This window comes from Grammomys surdaster, unplaced genomic scaffold (genome assembly GCF_004785775.1).
Source record: "Grammomys surdaster isolate TR1022 unplaced genomic scaffold, NIH_TR_1.0 350, whole genome shotgun sequence".
Lineage (NCBI taxonomy): Eukaryota > Metazoa > Chordata > Mammalia > Rodentia > Muridae > Grammomys > Grammomys surdaster.
This window is the reverse complement of record NW_021604769.1, coordinates 63,762-80,729: the sequence shown is the minus strand read 5'-3', so window position 1 is coordinate 80,729 and position 16,968 is coordinate 63,762. Positions and strand designations below refer to the sequence as shown.

The window sequence follows — 16,968 nt, the reverse complement described above, 5'->3', positions numbered from 1 at the left end:
TGCATGTCATGGAAAAGAATTCTTCACTAGCTGCAGGACACAAAGCATTCCCTACTTTTATAATGTTTCATGACAGTATTTGTGGATTTAAACATACTGTGTATTTTGAGTTATTTTTATTTAGCATATTGTTTGAATTGAACACATATCACCATCTTAATGATAGTCAAATAATCTAGCAGTATCATTTTTTCAATGATTTTTCATGTTAATCAAAAACTAATGGATGCACCTGAGTTCAGTTTACTCTTGGGAGCCCTAATGTACTTTGATTGTGTGCTTGTCCTTCCAATATAGGAGTATGCATTAGCATAGTAGCATTTTTTTTTAAGACCTGAAAGCAAGTGGAGTGCTACACGCATTTTTTTTCTTAATTTTGTAATCATTTGCTGAGAATTTCATGCAAATAATTTTTGTTTTGTTTTGTTTTTCGAAACAGGGTTTCTCTGTGTAGTCCTGGCTGTCCTGGAACTCATTCTGTAGACCAGGCTGGCCTAGAACTCAGAAATCCGACTGCCTCTGCCTCCCAGGTGCTGGGATTAAAGGCGTGTACCACCACTGCCCGGCAAGAATTTTTAACATTTTACCCCCCCACCCAATTGCTCCAAAATCCAGCCCTCTTTTCTTACTAACCTTGCCCCCACACACATACACCTCATAAAACTCATTAAGTCCAGTTTGTGTTACCCAAATACTTTTTTAATTATTTTTTATTGGATATTTTATTTACATTTCAGATGTTATCTTCTTTCCCCACTTCCCCCCACCCAGAAACCCGCATCCCATCCCCCCTCTTTCTGCTTCTATGAGGGTGTACCCCACCCACCCACCCATTCCCATCTCCCTTCCCTTGAATTCTGAAACACTGGGGCATCCAGCCTTCACAGAAACAAGGACCTCCTCTCCCACCTATGCCCAACAAGGCCATCCTCCCCTACATAGACAGCTGAAGCCATGGATCCCTCCCTAAGTGCTCCCAGGCTGGTGGTTTAGTCCCTGGGAGCTCTGGTTAGTTGGAATTATTGTTCTCCCCATGGGTCCACAAACCCCTTCAGCACCTTCAGTCTTCTCTCTAGCATCCACCTCTTTATATGTCAAGCTCTGGCATACCTCTAATGAGACAGCTATATCAGGATCTTGTCAGCCTGCACTTTTAGGCATCCACATGAGGTGGATACCCAGGTGGAACAGTCTCTGGACAGCCCCTTCTTCAGTTTCTGTCCCACACTTTGTCTCCATATTTGTTCCAATGAGTATTTTGTTATTCCGTCTAAGAAGGACCAAAACGCCCACACTTTGGTCTTCCTTCTTCATGAGCTTCATGTGGTCTATGAGTTGTATCTTGGGTATTGTGAACTTTTGGGCTAATATCCACTTATCAATGAGTGCATGCCATGTGTGTTCTTTTGTGACTGGGTTACCTCACTTAGGATGATATTTTCTAGTTCCAAATGCCAGCCCAGACTACTATACCCAGCAAGACTCTCAATCACTATAGATGGAGAAACCAAAATATTCCATGACAAAACCAAGTTTATACAATATCTTTCCCAAATACTTTTGGATGTGTAGTCATCCACTAGAGCATGGTCAACTTACTAGGAGCCATATCCATAAAGAAAACTGACTGTTTCTCTCTCAGCAGCCATCAATTTGCCAATGACTCTTCAACTAAGAGTTGACTTCACGCCCACCTCCTGTCTCCATGCTGGGATTTTGTCTGACTTAAGCTACCCCACATCCTTTGCTTGTGTTTCACAACTACTGTTAATTCATATGTGCAAATGTTATGTTGTGCCTAAAAAGAGTTTCCTTATTACAATCCGCTACCTCTGGCTCTTACACTCTTTTTGATCCCGTTTTCTTGATGACCCCTGAGCCATAGAAGGAGAGGTCATTGTAGAGGTGTGCTATTTAGGGCTGAGAGATCTACAATTCTCTCATTCTCTGAGCCTTGACAATTTGAGGGTCTCTATGTTAATAGACATCCACTGAATAAAAAAACTTCTCTGATAAGAGTTGAGGGATACATTAATCTAAGTGCATAATGGTAAGTCAGTGGTAAAGTAGTGCTTTAATACTATTTCAATTCTTCAAATAATAGTAGCAGGTACTCTACTAGGGCATATAACCCACATAGTCACAAATTGGCAGTCCTTGACAAGTAGCCACTGGGATTGGCAACCTAAATAGCAGGGTCTTGGATATGGGGAGTGGCCTCATTCATATACTTAATTCGTTTTTATTAACAGTTCTAGATATTTTAAATAACTTTTCCTTCAGCATCAATTTTTAAATATTGCTTGAAAATTAATAGGCATCATCACATCTGTTTAGCAGTTGAGAAGACTGACATTTCATTGTACTGAGTGAGTGCTACAACACATGAACAGTGTAACTTTTCAGTATTTATTATCTCTCTTATCAGTATTTTCTAATTTTCTGTATAGTAATCTTATGTATATTTTATTATGTTTATACTTAAATATTTTGTTTTTTCAGCCATCAGTAAAGATATATTTTAAGTCTCAATTCTCACCAGTCTCTTGCTAATATAGACATGCTATTGCTGTTCACATGGTCACCTTTATTGTGAAATTTCTTCAGCTCCTTAATATAGAGCATTGTATCTTTGCTAGTAGGACAGTGCTGTTTTGTAGTTCCTGAAATCTGTTACTGGATAGAACTATCCGAAGTATGATGAATATCAGAACAGGAGTAAGGATACAGTCACCTGGTTCCTCGACCTTAGAAGGCAAGCATTTAGTCTCTAATCATAACTCCTGTAGATTTTTTTCATTAAGTAAGAACTAATGTTAGGAGGTTTTTCATACAATAATGAAGAAGTGTTGAATTTTTCCAAATGTCTTTATCCATAAATTTATTTGATTATTTTTCTTCTTTCTGCTGTGAATGTATTTGATTACACTGATTGGTTTCCACATCTGAAACTAGAGCAATCATGGACAAAATCCCACTTGATTGTGTATGCAATTCTGTATGTGTGTCCAAATTAAGCTTTCGATATTTTGTTTTTTAAAATAACTTGCTTTCATATTGATGTGCGATTTAGAGAGTAGTAGTCTCTTTTCATGCTATCTATATCTGGCATTAAGTAATAAGTCACTCAGGATAAGTCAAAAATGATCCTTCTACATAATATTTATTTCCCCCTTAATTTTGGTGTATTCTCCAAGGACATATTTCAGTTACACTTATGTATTGTGTGTGTGTCCCTGTGTGTGTTTGTGTATACTTAGAGTATAATTTGTTCATTCATAAGGAATTCCTTTAATTATATAATTATATTGTATATGTAAATATATATTTATTATAGATGTTTATATATTATGCCATATATTATAAATATAATGACTATTTTATATACAATACTTTATATTTTAAATATGGTTAGTATATATATTGTAGAACTATAAATATATAAATATATGGCTCAATATATAATTATTTGATTACTTCAATTAGATAATATTTTACAGGTACAAAAGTCTATTTATATAAATTATTATTATATGAACAAAATTCAACTCTGTTGAGTATGCTACAGAATGAAACCAATACCTAGTGTTCAACACTAACATATATTCTTCAGTAACTATTTCAACGCTAGCATATATCGTTCAGTAGTTATATTACTGTTTACTATCTGTGGAAAGTGTTGATGGTTTGACGAGCTATTTGAGTCAGAAGATAATGCTTTTTAATCATACTTCCTGCTTTTTCCCATGGTCTTTCTTTCTTCAGGCTTTGGGTTATCTGGTGACCTATGTTGAATATTTACACTGTAAGTCACAGAAAATCTGTTGCCTGTGGTAAACTTAAGTAACTGGTGATCTGCTTTTCAGAGGGCCCTGAATCAATGCTCATAGTTTTAATACTCCTTTATGTCCCCTCTGGGAAGATCTATCAATATCAATCCCTGAACATTTTAGGAATTCTACAAGATAAATGTAGTCAATCATAAGCTTTCTTTATTGCTGGCTTAAAATTTGATCTTCTTGATGCTAATAAATCAGTACTCAACAATGCTGATTCTATCTTTTGAGGTACAAAAGTGTACTGTTATTACAAAACCATATATTTATGACTTTTAATTCAAAAACTTTTCTTGTTCACTTCATTGAAAAATAACACCTCTTTAAAATAAGACTGACAGGGATTAGAGAGATGGTTCCAGGGTTAAAAGCACTTGCTGCTCTTCCAGAGAATACAAGTATGGTTTCCAGTACATTGATTATGAATACCCAAGTGCGTATAACTCAAACTCCAGGGTCTAAAACCCTTCTGTGGATTCTGTGGGCACAGGTGCACCGACTGCATACGTTCTCTCTCTCTCTCTCTCTCTCTCTCTCTCTCTCTCTCTCTCTCTCCCTCCCTCTCTCTCTCTCTCTCTTTCTCTCTTTCTCTCTCCCTCCCTCCCTTTCTCTCTCTCTCTTTCTCCCCCCTCTCTCTTTCTGTTTCTCTTTCTCTCTCTCTCACATACACACACTAAAAATAACTTTTAACATCTTTCAGAAATAAACTACTTATAAAAATGAAAACCCCTAAAATTCAGTGATATAAACCAAAAGAATTCTCAATCACACCAAGTACTATGTAAGAAGAACACAGTTGGAAGGAGAACTACTTTAAACTCAGTATTCCCCAGAGCTCACCTCTGGAAACATTTCACAAAGTTATAGTGTTAGGTCATCACCTCAGTTGTACAAAAACATCTTGAAACCACTAAAATTGTGTACACCTTATAAATGTCTCAAAAAACAGGCTTTTCTGCTCAATTCAAGAGTTTGAATCACAATTAATAAACTAATAAAAAATAAATGTGTAAAAATTGTATAGCCTTCTTGAGACAGTCAAAATTTTATTTGTATATTGCCGCACACAAATACAAACACCTACATAATAGAGTAGAAAAGTATGAGATTTGTGTTTCTTATAGTTGTATATTCAAAGTTGACTTTTCCATGAAGTATTCTGTACCTTTAAATCAATCTATTACTAAAATACACATGCAAAGCAACGAACCTATTTATAAGTCTTTATTGTGAATGTCAAAGTAAAGAATGAAGTGAAAAATAAGAATTTTCTTAAATCTAATGAACGATTCTTTCTTATTTTGCTCCTTTTCTTGATCACCTATAGACTCTTGGTAGCTATGACACAAGGCAATGGCACTGAAGTCACTGACTTCTATCTTCTGGGATTTGGAGTCCAGAGAGATGGCCAATGTGTCCTCTTCGTTTTGTTTCTTGTTATCTATGTGACATCCATGGTGGGCAACACTGGGATGATCCTCCTCATCAACACTGATTCCAGACTTCAGACTCCCATGTACTTCTTCTTACAAAACCTGGCTTTTGTTGATATCTGCTACACATCTGCCATCACTCCCAAGATGCTGCAGAACTTCATGGTAGAAGAAAAATCAATAACTTTTAAGGGATGTGCAATACAATTATTTATTTATGCTATATTTGCAACCAGTGACTGTTATCTCCTCGCTGTTATGGCAGTGGACAGGTATGTGGCAATTTGTAAGCCCCTTCGCTACTCTTTAATCATGTCTCGACAAGTTTGTATTCAGTTGGTAGCTATTTCTTATCTCATGGGATCAATAAATTCCTCAGTACACACTGGATTTACATTTTCAATGTCCTTCTGTAAGTCAAAAATCAATCACTTTTTCTGTGACATTCCCCCAATTGTCACTCTTTCATGCTACAACAATGACACTAATTTCATGCTAATTTTGATTTTTGTTGGATTTAACTTGACATTCACTGTGATGGTTGTTATCTTATCCTACATATACATCATGGCTGCCATCCTAAAGATGTCCTCTACTGCAGGGAGAAAGAAAACCTTCTCCACATGTGCCTCCCACCTGACAGCAGTCACCATTTTCTATGGAACCCTTGCTTATATGTACTTACAACCTCATTCAGACAATTCTGAGGAGAATATGAAAGTGGCCTCTGTGTTTTATGGCATTGTGATTCCTATGCTGAACCCTCTGATCTATAGCTTGAGAAATAAGGAGGTCAAGGATGCTATAAAAGCCACAAGGAAAAAGATCCTTAAATTGGATTTAAATTATTAAAATTCAGTACAACATGTTTATTACTCAGTAGACTAGTATTCATCTAAAATGTCCACAAACTATCACTGTAGCACATTGATCTTTGAAATCATGTCCAGAGACTCTTTCAACCCTAGAATATTTGAAAGCATCTCACAGTTCTGATGAGAAGTATATTCACAGAGATTATTCAAATACCAAGGAGGAAATGTATGCAGAAAAATTTATTTCAAATGTATTTAAGTACATAGAAAATCCCTATTTGCACACCGTCATTATCAAAATTAACGAATATTATATACTCATTCTTTTAAACTGTTCTCTAAATTATCTACAATCATTTCCATTGCCAATTCTGTTCAAATTATTGCAAACAATCTTGATGTTAATAAAACTTTCCTATCTACAAAACATCTTTTTTATCCAAACTGTCATCTCTGCTCTATATTTACACATTTATTACTTTCCTTGATACTTGAAAGTACTTATTTATGTTATTGATCGTCCTCTTAACTTAATTATCCCCATTTTTGGGAAAGGAACTACTGGGAGCATATCTTATTTGTCTCCAATAGGGATAATTTTTAAATACAGTCATCTAAAAACTTACTGGTAAATATCCACTTTAAAAGGTAAAAATATCTCTCTGGGTTCCCTGAGGGACAAGCCTGACTGCATAGGGGTTAATGTCAAAAGTATCCCCTCTCCAGGAAAAAGACATCGGGATGGGTAAAGCCCTCATGCCTCACTGGACAACGACAGGGGGACCGGAGCCATTACAAAGTCCCCTTCAATTACTGGAGGTCAGGCTTCTATCCCTGCATTCGCAAGATTAAAATCGCCACAGCCCTTCTATACTTAGAGAAGGGAGGAGATGTCAGGGGCAGCCCTGCTTATACACTGAAGGCCTAAAATCAGCCATAGGCCTAAAATCAGCAATAGGCCTGTCATACATGTATACTAACACCAAGTCTTGGGTCTCAGTGGAAAAACATTGAAACAGATGACTATACGCTATTGTAAACAGGCAACTTTTGTGGAAATTTACCAGCCTGAGTAGTCATTGACCTTGTAAATAGGTAGCCTTGGTGGATAATACCAACTTAGGTAAGGACAAGTGAATCATAGGCAGAGTCATAGTGACCTGTCCCCTGAACCTTCACCCAGCCAATACCCTGTTCTGAAAGATATCTGTACTCCCCCTGAACACCCACGTTGCGGTGTCATCCCCTTCCCCATGTCCTGCCTTCTTGTGTTTATAACACATGTGTGAATAAGTAAAAATTATGACTTGATTTCAAAAAATAAATTCAAAAAATTTAAAAAATAAAAAAAGTAAAATACCAAAAAGAAAAAAATTTTTCATTAATGTAATTATAATAAAAATCTGTGCTCTGTTAATTCTAAAAAAAAAGGTATATGAATCTCTTTTATTTAGATAAGTCACTATAAACTACAGAAACTCAATGGGAATTCCAGTGGAACCAAAGAGCCCTTTAGTCAAAAATCAGCCATTAGCAGAAAATCTGTAGTACCTTATTGTCCCTCACATCAGTGATCTGAACATATGTAGGAAAACCTCCTGCAAAACAGTAGATTGTCTCTCAAAGTAAATTGTTTTTCAGGAGATACCTTGATGAAACTATATGATATGCCTGCCATAAACAAATATACAAAACTCTAGCCATTTAATGTTTGTTAAGACAAAATATTCATTATTATACTCTCTATGTTTATTTCTTTACAAGAATTTATTAGTTGTGCATTAATCTAGTTTTTTCAAATTTTATGTGTATGAGTAGTTTTGCCTTAATGTGTGTCTGTGTACCACTGGCATGTCTGTTGCCTATAGTTGCCAAAAGAGAGCTTCAGATCCCCTGGAACTAGCACTGTGGGTGGTTATGAACTATCATGTCAGTGCTGAAAAGTAAACCCAGGTTCTCTGGAAGAGCAACCAGTGCGCCAAAATGTTAAGCCATCTTTTCATTCCCTTTACATAGCTGTTTCAAAATCAATAAACAAAGCATGCACACAGATGAGTTGAATATGTTCATTGAGATAGACTATATAGCACCTAGACCTCACCTACAACAAACTCATGATGGGAGATCATGATTTACGAGTTCCAACAACAGTTCTTGAGTATTACTATAGATGTTCAAGTCTTCACTCAGAATTGGAAAGGAGGGCATGAGTGCTCATTCAATAAAGTCCCTGAGTTGTAAGCAAAAGAACCTGACCTTTAATTCCAGTACTCACTTGAAAAGCTGAAGCTCCCCGCACCCCGCCCCACCGCTCTTTGGGTACCGCTCCACCCTGGGGCATGCAAGTGAGTTTCAAGAAATTATTTTTTCTTAAAAAAAAAAATTCCAACTATTAATCTAAGAAACTGCTAATTGTGTGCTTTCAAAATAACAGTTTCTGGGTAATGTAGAAAAGGCCTGAGGTAGGCTCTTGGACCATCCAAGCTGCCCAGAAGAAACACACAGAATGTTGTGGTGACATAGATGGCTTTGAGTAGTCCTGCTTTTGTAAATAATCCCTCACTCATATTCTTATTAGCAACACCAATAAAGTTGTTGATTTACACAAGAGCTGAAATATAAATACACACAAGCACACACATGCACATGTACATGCATACATGTATACATGCAGTGGTAAGAGTGACATTCATGCCATAATTCCTTCTCTGGAATAGTAAAAATATAAATAAGAATGGGTAATGGACCCAAAGAAAGTATTGAATCAGGGAAGTGAGTTCTGGTATCCTAAGTCTGGGGAATAATCTCCTTTGGCCTCGTATACTGTCCTCTAAATACTTTAAGGGGTAAAACTCTCCCTTTCAAACTCACATTGAGACACTTCATGAATATCATAACCATCATTTTTCTACCAATACATGGTTTCTTAAGCTCCAAGAATAAATAAAATATCTCTCTCTCTCTCTCTCTCTCTCTCTCTCTCTCTCTCTCTCTCTCTCTCTCTCTCTCTGTCCTGATGTGAATCATTTTACTTTTTCAAGCAGCACTTCAAAACTTGTCCAGCATCTATTCACTACCCACATCCAAAAGCTGCTTTCCTATTTTTAAACACTTGAAACAGATGCCCTTCGCTCTGTGTAAAAATTTCAATCTCAGACAGTCTGGGCTGCTATAACAAGCTACTATAGCCTAGGTTGTTTCTAAGCAACAGAAATTTGTTCCTCACAGATCTGGAGAGTAAAAGCCTGAAATTAGGACATCAACTTGATTAGGTTCTGGCAGGGGGTTCACTTCTGAGATGCAGACTGAAAACTTCCCATGGTAGCTTTATAAGCAAAGGAAAGGAAGAGAGGGGAATAGAACTTTTTAAATGTAATTTATAAGGACATAATCCTCATTCATTAGGGTCCCAGTGTTAAAACCTTATATATACTCAGTAACTCCATTTATTTATTTGTTTGTTTATTTATTTATTTATTTATTTATTTTACATCCTGATTATAGCCCCACCCCAATCTCTCCTTTCCTCCCAGTTCCACCCTTACAAATTATTCCTTCCTTCCTTATACATTCCCCTTCTGCTCAGAGAAATCAAATTCCCCCCTTTGGGTACCACCCCACCCAGGGACATCAAGTTGCAGGAGGCCTAAGCGTATCCTTTCCCACTGAAGCCTAACAAGGTAGTCCAGTTAGGGAAAGGGGATCCAGTGGCAGGAAACAGAGCTAGAGACAGCCCTAATTCCAATTGTAAGGGGACCCACATGAAGTTCAAGCTCCAAATCTGCTATAAATGTGTAAGGCCTAGGTCCAGGCACAGCATGCTCTTTGGTTAGTGATTCAGTCTCCTTGAGCCCCCATGGACCCAGGTTAGTTGACTTTGTAGGTCTTCTTGTGGTGTCCTTGAACCCTCCAGCTCGCTCCAATTCTATATACCACTCTCTCACAAGACTCCTTCAACTAGTAAGCTGCATTCAAGTTGTACAGAAAGCTCCAGGGATGCAGCTTTAGTGAGTTGTCACCCTCAGAGTCTGTTTTATTACTTTTATTTCCCTTTTCGTGTCTTAAATGATTTTATTCATTTTCTTCATGTGTTTAATTGTATTTTCCTGTGTTTCTTTAAAGGATTTATTAGTTTCATTTTAAAGGCCTCTATCTGATTGTATTTTCCTGTATTTCTTTGAGGTATTTATTTGTTTCCTCTTTAAAAGCATCTATCAGCTTTATAAGGTTGGATTTAAGGTCATTTTCTTGCTCTTCAGGTGGGTTAGAATATCCAGGGCTTGCTGTAGTAAGACAGCTGTGCTCTGAAGATGTCATATCGCTCTAGCTCTTATTGTTTGTGTTCAGTCTGGTCTTTAGCCTTCTGGTTGTCCCTGGATGTTCCTGGTGTAGTAGGTATCCAGAAATCAGGCCTAATCTGAATGTTACTCATGCAGCAGGCCTCTAGTGGGCAACCTTGGACTACATGTTGTTGGTAGAGCAGACTTGGATGCTCCTTTTGAGGTGGTCCTGATGGAGGCCAGCAGAGTAATTGTCAGACAATGAAGCTCAGGGGACAGCATGAAGTTAGCTCAAGGTAGCTAGAAATGCCCTGGAGCATCTCAAATGAATTTGTAATCAGTATATGTATAATGTGTGCATTGAAGTCACCATTTGTGGGGTTATGTATGAAGAAAAAGGGCTTCTGTAGAAACTGTTTGTTCGTAATGTGTAGCTTTACTGATCTTTTTTAATGTGATTCCTGGCTAGCCAAAAAAGAAAACAAAAGGATAGAAAAGTAGAAAATGGTTACTTAGTTTATGATAATTCTACAAGGTATTCTGGTAAACTATGAGGTATACATTGTCCCTCATTTGGACAAGGTATGTAATCAGCCCTCCTCCTCCCTTAGATGACCAGTTTGTGGATTTTAAAACCTCTATACATATATCTTAATTATAATGATTGTTCTTCCATGGCATAAGAGACAGAAACTTATGCTGAAAGAGAGGTGCCATAAAATATATACACATGGAAGGACAGACAAAATTATCAACTACAAATGCTCTAAAATCAAGTCCCAATTGGCTGTGGAACAAGACAGCAATTTTTTGCTCTGCATTATAGAGGCCTAACCAATGGCCTTACGTGGAAGACTGCTGAGTGATATGGGAAGTTGTTGTCTCTTGGGCCGCATTCAACATGTGCCTGTCACTCTATCCCCTTTGTAGGTTATTGTCAAGCTCTGATAGACAAGGTGATGTCCAGAGTTACAGTAGATACATTAGATTATGAGGCATCAAGTATATGAGAAACACTAGGGAAATTGCAAGCATGATGATCTTGACTCTCAATATTTGTTTTAATGAAAAATAAATAAATCCTTGCATTCAAGTCAAAGTTTCCACTTTTATCAGCAACTGTGTGCCTAATTGTGATTGTAGCCATCAATGAGGAATGCTGAGTGTGAGATTGTCTGCCCTTTCCTCTGCACTCACTCACCAACTAAGCCAAAAGCCAGAAACCCACAGAGGCAAGTTTAATCTGTGGCCATGAAATTAAAGGTTTAATCATAACAAAGATCAATGTAAATTAAACTCACAGAAAGTTACATAAAATATTCTAATATAGTAGAGTACTAGTTGAATAAATGACTCTGCAGATGTATACTATTTTTACATTTGAGTTTTAGGAGGAACAAAAAAACAAACAAAAAAAACAAGTGTAAAGTTTTAAATGAACAATGACCAATGTGGTATTACAGAATTAATTCATGTAACATTATATCTGTTTGTTTTTAAATTTAGGATACAGATTTTCTGTTTCATAGAAGACTATGTTTTATTTTTTACCAATATATGAACATGGATTTTATATACAACTAAATATGGGATTATTTGGTATAGGCAAAGATGTTCAGATGTATTCATAATGAGGAAAAAAGTCAATATTAAAGAATAATTTCTTGCTCTCACTCTCTCTCTCTTACTGTTCATATTTAAATCTATACTAAAAGTATTTTTCTTTTTTTTTACTTTTTATTGATTTTTTGTTTTACATCATACACCCCAGTCCTGCTCATCTCCCATCCCCTCATAAGGATTCCCTGCCTGTTGGGTCGCCATCAAGTCCAGGAACCCAAAGGCTTGCTCTGTCCTTTTTCTGCTCCATCTCCCAGTCCATACATCTACTTGTAGTTGAGGATATGCACTTGACACATGGACCACAGCACTGGCTGTCTCCCAGGAGGCCTGCTGTCACCCAGAACAACTAGTACCAGAGGACTTCTACTACCAGAGACTATCAGGCCAGCCAACACCAGAGACAACCAAATGGCTAAAGCCAAGCACAGAACACAATCAACAAAAGCCAATGCAATATGATACAGTTAGAACCCAGCTCTCCTACTATAGAAAGCCCTGGATATCCTAACACACCAGAAAAGCAAACAATGACCTTAAATCTCATCTTATCAAAATGATAGAGGCCTTTAAAGAGGAAATAAATAAATACCTCAAAGAAATACAGGAAAGTACAATCAAACAGGTGAAGGAAATAAATAAAACGGTTCAAAACCTCAAAATGAAAATAAAAGCAATAAAGAAAACATAATCAGAGACCACACTATAGATAGAAAACCTAGGAAAGAGAACAAGAACTACAGGCATTACCAACAGAATACAAAAGATTAAAGACAGAATCGCAGACATAGAAGATATGGTAGAAGAAATTGATACATTGGTCAAAGAAAATGCCAAATTTAAAAAGTTTCTAACACACAACATCCAGGAAATTTAGGACTGTATGAAAAGACCAAACCTAAGAATAATAGGAATAAAAGAAGATTGCCAGCTCAAAAGGCCAGAAAATAAACTAAAAAATATCATACAAGAAAATGTCCCTACTTAAAGATCGAGATGTCTATAAATGTACAAGAAACTTATAGAACACCAAATAGATTGGACCGGAAAAGAAAATACTCCCACCACATAATAATCAAACACTAAGTGTAAAGAACAAAGAAAGAATATTAAAAGCCACAAGGGAAAAAGGCCAAGTAACCTATAAAGGCAGACCTATCAGAATTACACCTGACTTCTCAACAGAGAATCTAGAAGCCCAAAGATACTGGACAGATATCTTGCAGACCCTAACCACAGATGTCAGTACAGACGATTATATCCCCAAAACTTTCAATCATCATAGATGGAGAAACCAAGATATTTCAGGGCAAAAAATAAATTTAAACAATATCTTTCTACTAATTCATCCCTACAAAGGATACTAGAAGGAACAGCCCAACACAAGGAGGGTAATTACATCCCAAAAAAAAAAAAAAAAAAAAAAAGAAGAAAAGAAATTAATCATCTAACAGGAAAACCAAAATTAGAGAATGAAACACAAGCAGACTTTCCCTCTCTCTCTTTCTCTTTCACCACCAATATCAAAATACAGGAATTAATAATCATCAGTCATTAATATCACTCAACATAAATCTGCACCCAGGTGCTAAGTCTGTTCCTCATAAAAATCTGCCAGGAGAGAGCTAGTCTCCTAGAAGGGCTCTTGCTCATAAGCTCAGAGATGAGATCCAATAACTGTCCAAAGCAGGACGGACCAGAAGTGCACATGGCACAGGATCGGTGGCACAGCTGGGGACAGGTTCCTGGAGCTAAGGCTGTCCCACAGCCCTCCTCGCCCAAACCCTGCCAGGAGAAAGCTGTTCTCGCCAAGAGTGCTGACAAAACTAAGATCACAGGCTTACAGGCCCAAAGGAGGAACAAGCTCCAGACAGAGACAGCAAGACCAACTAACACCAGAGATAAACAGATGGCATGAGGCAAGTGCAAGAATCTTACCAATAGAAACCGAGGCTACTTGGCATTATCAGAAACCAGTTCTACCACAACAGCAAGTCCTGGATACCCCAACACACCGGAAAAGCAAGATTCAGATTTAAAATCACATCTCATGATGATGGTAGAGCACTATACATTTCTATGTGTATGTATTACTATACAGGAGAACACAGGTAACAAGGTAGAAGAAATTAAAGAGGAAAAAAAACTCCTTTAAGCCTTACAGGAAAACACAACCAAACAGGTGAAGAAATTGAACAAAACCATTCAGGATCTAAAAATGGAAATAGAAATAATAAATAAATCACAAATTGAGACAACTCTGGAGATAGAAAACCTAAGAAAGAGATCAGGAGTCATAGATACAAGCATCACCAACAGAATACAAGAGATAGAAGAGAGAATCTCAGGTGCAGAAGATACTATGGAAAACATTAACACAATGGTCAAAGAAAATGAAAAAGCTCCTAACCCAAAACATCCAGGAAATCTAGGAAACAATGAGAAGACCAAACTTAAGGATAATAGGTATAGAAGAGAGCAAAGATCCCCAACTTAAAGGGCCAGTAAACATCTTCAACAAAATTATAGAAGAAAACTGCCCTAACCTAAAGAAAGAGATACCCATGAACATACAAGAAGCCTACAGATCAACGAATAGACTGGACCAGAAAAGAAATTCCTCCAGTCACACAGTAATCACAATATCAAATGCACAAAACAAAGGAAGAATATTAAAAGCAGTAAGGGAAAAAGGTCAAATAACATATAAAGGCAAACCTATCAGAATTGCACCAGACTTCTCACCAGAGACTATAAAAGCCTGAGCAAATGTCATATAGACCCTAAGAGAACACAAATGCCAGCCCAGGCTACTATAACCAGCAAAACTCTCAATTACCATAGATTAAGAAACCAAGATATTCCATGACAAAAGCAAATTTACACAATATCTTTCCACAAATCCAGCACTACAAAGGATAATAAATGGAAAACTCCAACAGAAGGAGGGAAACTGTGCCCTAGAAAAAGCAAGAAACTAATCTTCCAACAAACCCAAAAGGAGACAGCTACACAAACATAATTCCACCTCTAATAACAAAAATAATAGGAAGCAACAATCATTTTTCCTTAATATCTCTTAACATCAACGGACTCTATTCCCCAATAAAAAGATGTAGACTATCAGACTGGATACATAAACAGGACCCAGCATTTTGCTGCATATAGGAAATGCACCTCAGTGACAAAGACAGACACTATCTCAGAGTAAAAGGATGGAAAACAATTTTCCAAGCCTATGGTCCCAAGAAACAAGCTGGTGTAGCCATTCTAATATCAAATAAAATCAACTTTCAATCAAAAGTTATCAAAAAAGATAAGGAAGGACACTTCATACTCATCAGGAAAAATCTACCAAGATGTACTCTCAATTCTGAACATCTATGCTCCAAATGCAAGGGCATCCATATACATAAAAGAAACTTTACTAAAGCTCAAAGCACACGTCAGACATCACACAATAATAGTCGGGGAATTTCAACACCCCACTCTCAGCAACGGAGAGATCATGGAAACAGAAACTAAACAGAGACACGGTGAAGTTAACAAAAGTTATGAATCAAATGGATTTAACTGATATCTATAGAACATTTCATCCTAAAACAAAAGAATATACCTTTTTCTCAGCACCTCATGGTATCTTCTCCAAAATAGACCATATTATTGGTCACAAAACAGGCCTCAACAGATACAGAAAGATTGAAATAATCTCTTGCATCCTTTCAGATCACCTTGGACAAAGCCTGGTCTTCAAAAATAATAATAAAAAAATATGGAAAGCCCACATATACATGGAAACTGAAAAACACTCTACTTAATGATGACTTGGTCAGGGAAGAAATAAAGAAAGAAATTAAAAACTTTTTAGAATTTAATGAAAGTGAAGACATATCATACCAAAACTTATGGTACACAATGAAAGCAGTACTAAGAGGAAAACTCATAGCTCTAAGTGCCTACAAAAAGAATCTGGAGAGAGCATACACTAGCAACTTGCCAGAACATCTGAAAGCTCTAGAACAAAAAGAAGCAAATACACCCAAGAGGAGTAGAAGGCAGGAAATAATCAAACTCAGGACTGAAATCAAGCAAGTAGAAACAAAAAGAACTATACAAAGTATCAACAAAACCAGGAGCTGGTTCTTGGAGAAAATCAACAAGATAGACAAACCCTTAGCCAGACTAATCAGAGGGCACAGAGACAGTCTCCAAAATAATAAAATCAGAACTGAAAAGGGATACATAACAAAAAAACTGAGGAAATTCAAAAAAATAATTAGATCCTACTACAAAAGCCTATACTCAACAAAACTGGAAAATCTGGATGAAATAGACAATTTTCTAGACAGATACTAAGTATGAAAGTCAAATTAGGAGCAAATAAACCATCTAAACATTCCCAAAAGCCCTAAAGAAATAGCAGCAGTCATTAAACACCTCCCCACCAAAAAAAAAAAAAAAAAAAAAAGCCCAGGACCAGATGGTTTTAGTGCAGAATTCTATCAGAACTTCAATGAAGACCTAACACCAACTCTCTTCAAACTAATCCACAAAATAGAAACAGAAGGAACACTATCCAATTTGTCCTATGAAGCCACAATTACGCTCATTCCTAAACCACAAAAAGATACAACAAAGAAAGAAAATGTCAGACCAATCTCCCTTATGAATATCAACGCAAAAATACTCAATAAAATTCTCACATACTGAATCCAAGAACACATCGAAACAATCATCCATCATGGTCAAATGGGCTTTACCCCAGGAAAGCAGGGATGGTTCAATATTCAGAAATCCATCAATATAATCCACTATATAAACAAACTCAAAAAAAAAACCACATGATCATCTCACTAGATGCTGGAAAAGCATTTGACAAAATTCAACACCCCTTCATGATAAAATTCTTGGAAAGATCAGGAATTCAAGGTCCACACCTAAACATAGTAAAAGCAATATACAGCAAGCCAGTAGCCAACATCAA

At 36.8% G+C, this 16,968-nt stretch overlaps 1 protein-coding gene across 1 annotated transcript; it reads left to right on the top strand.

Annotated features, from left to right (window-relative positions):
• The first annotated feature begins 5,176 nt into the window (after positions 1 to 5,176).
• On the top strand, positions 5,177 to 6,121 carry LOC114631084 (putative olfactory receptor 5AK3). Its single transcript, XM_028779385.1, has one exon. The coding sequence runs from the start codon at positions 5,177 to 5,179 to the stop codon at positions 6,119 to 6,121; it is 945 nt and encodes a 314-aa protein (XP_028635218.1).
• Positions 6,122 to 16,968: the final 10,847 nt, after the last annotated feature.

Excerpts from the sequence above, each read along its gene's own strand:
- LOC114631084 (XM_028779385.1), top strand. The coding sequence starts at position 5,177 with ATGACACAAGGCAATGGCACTGAAGTCACTGACTTCTATCTTCTGGGA.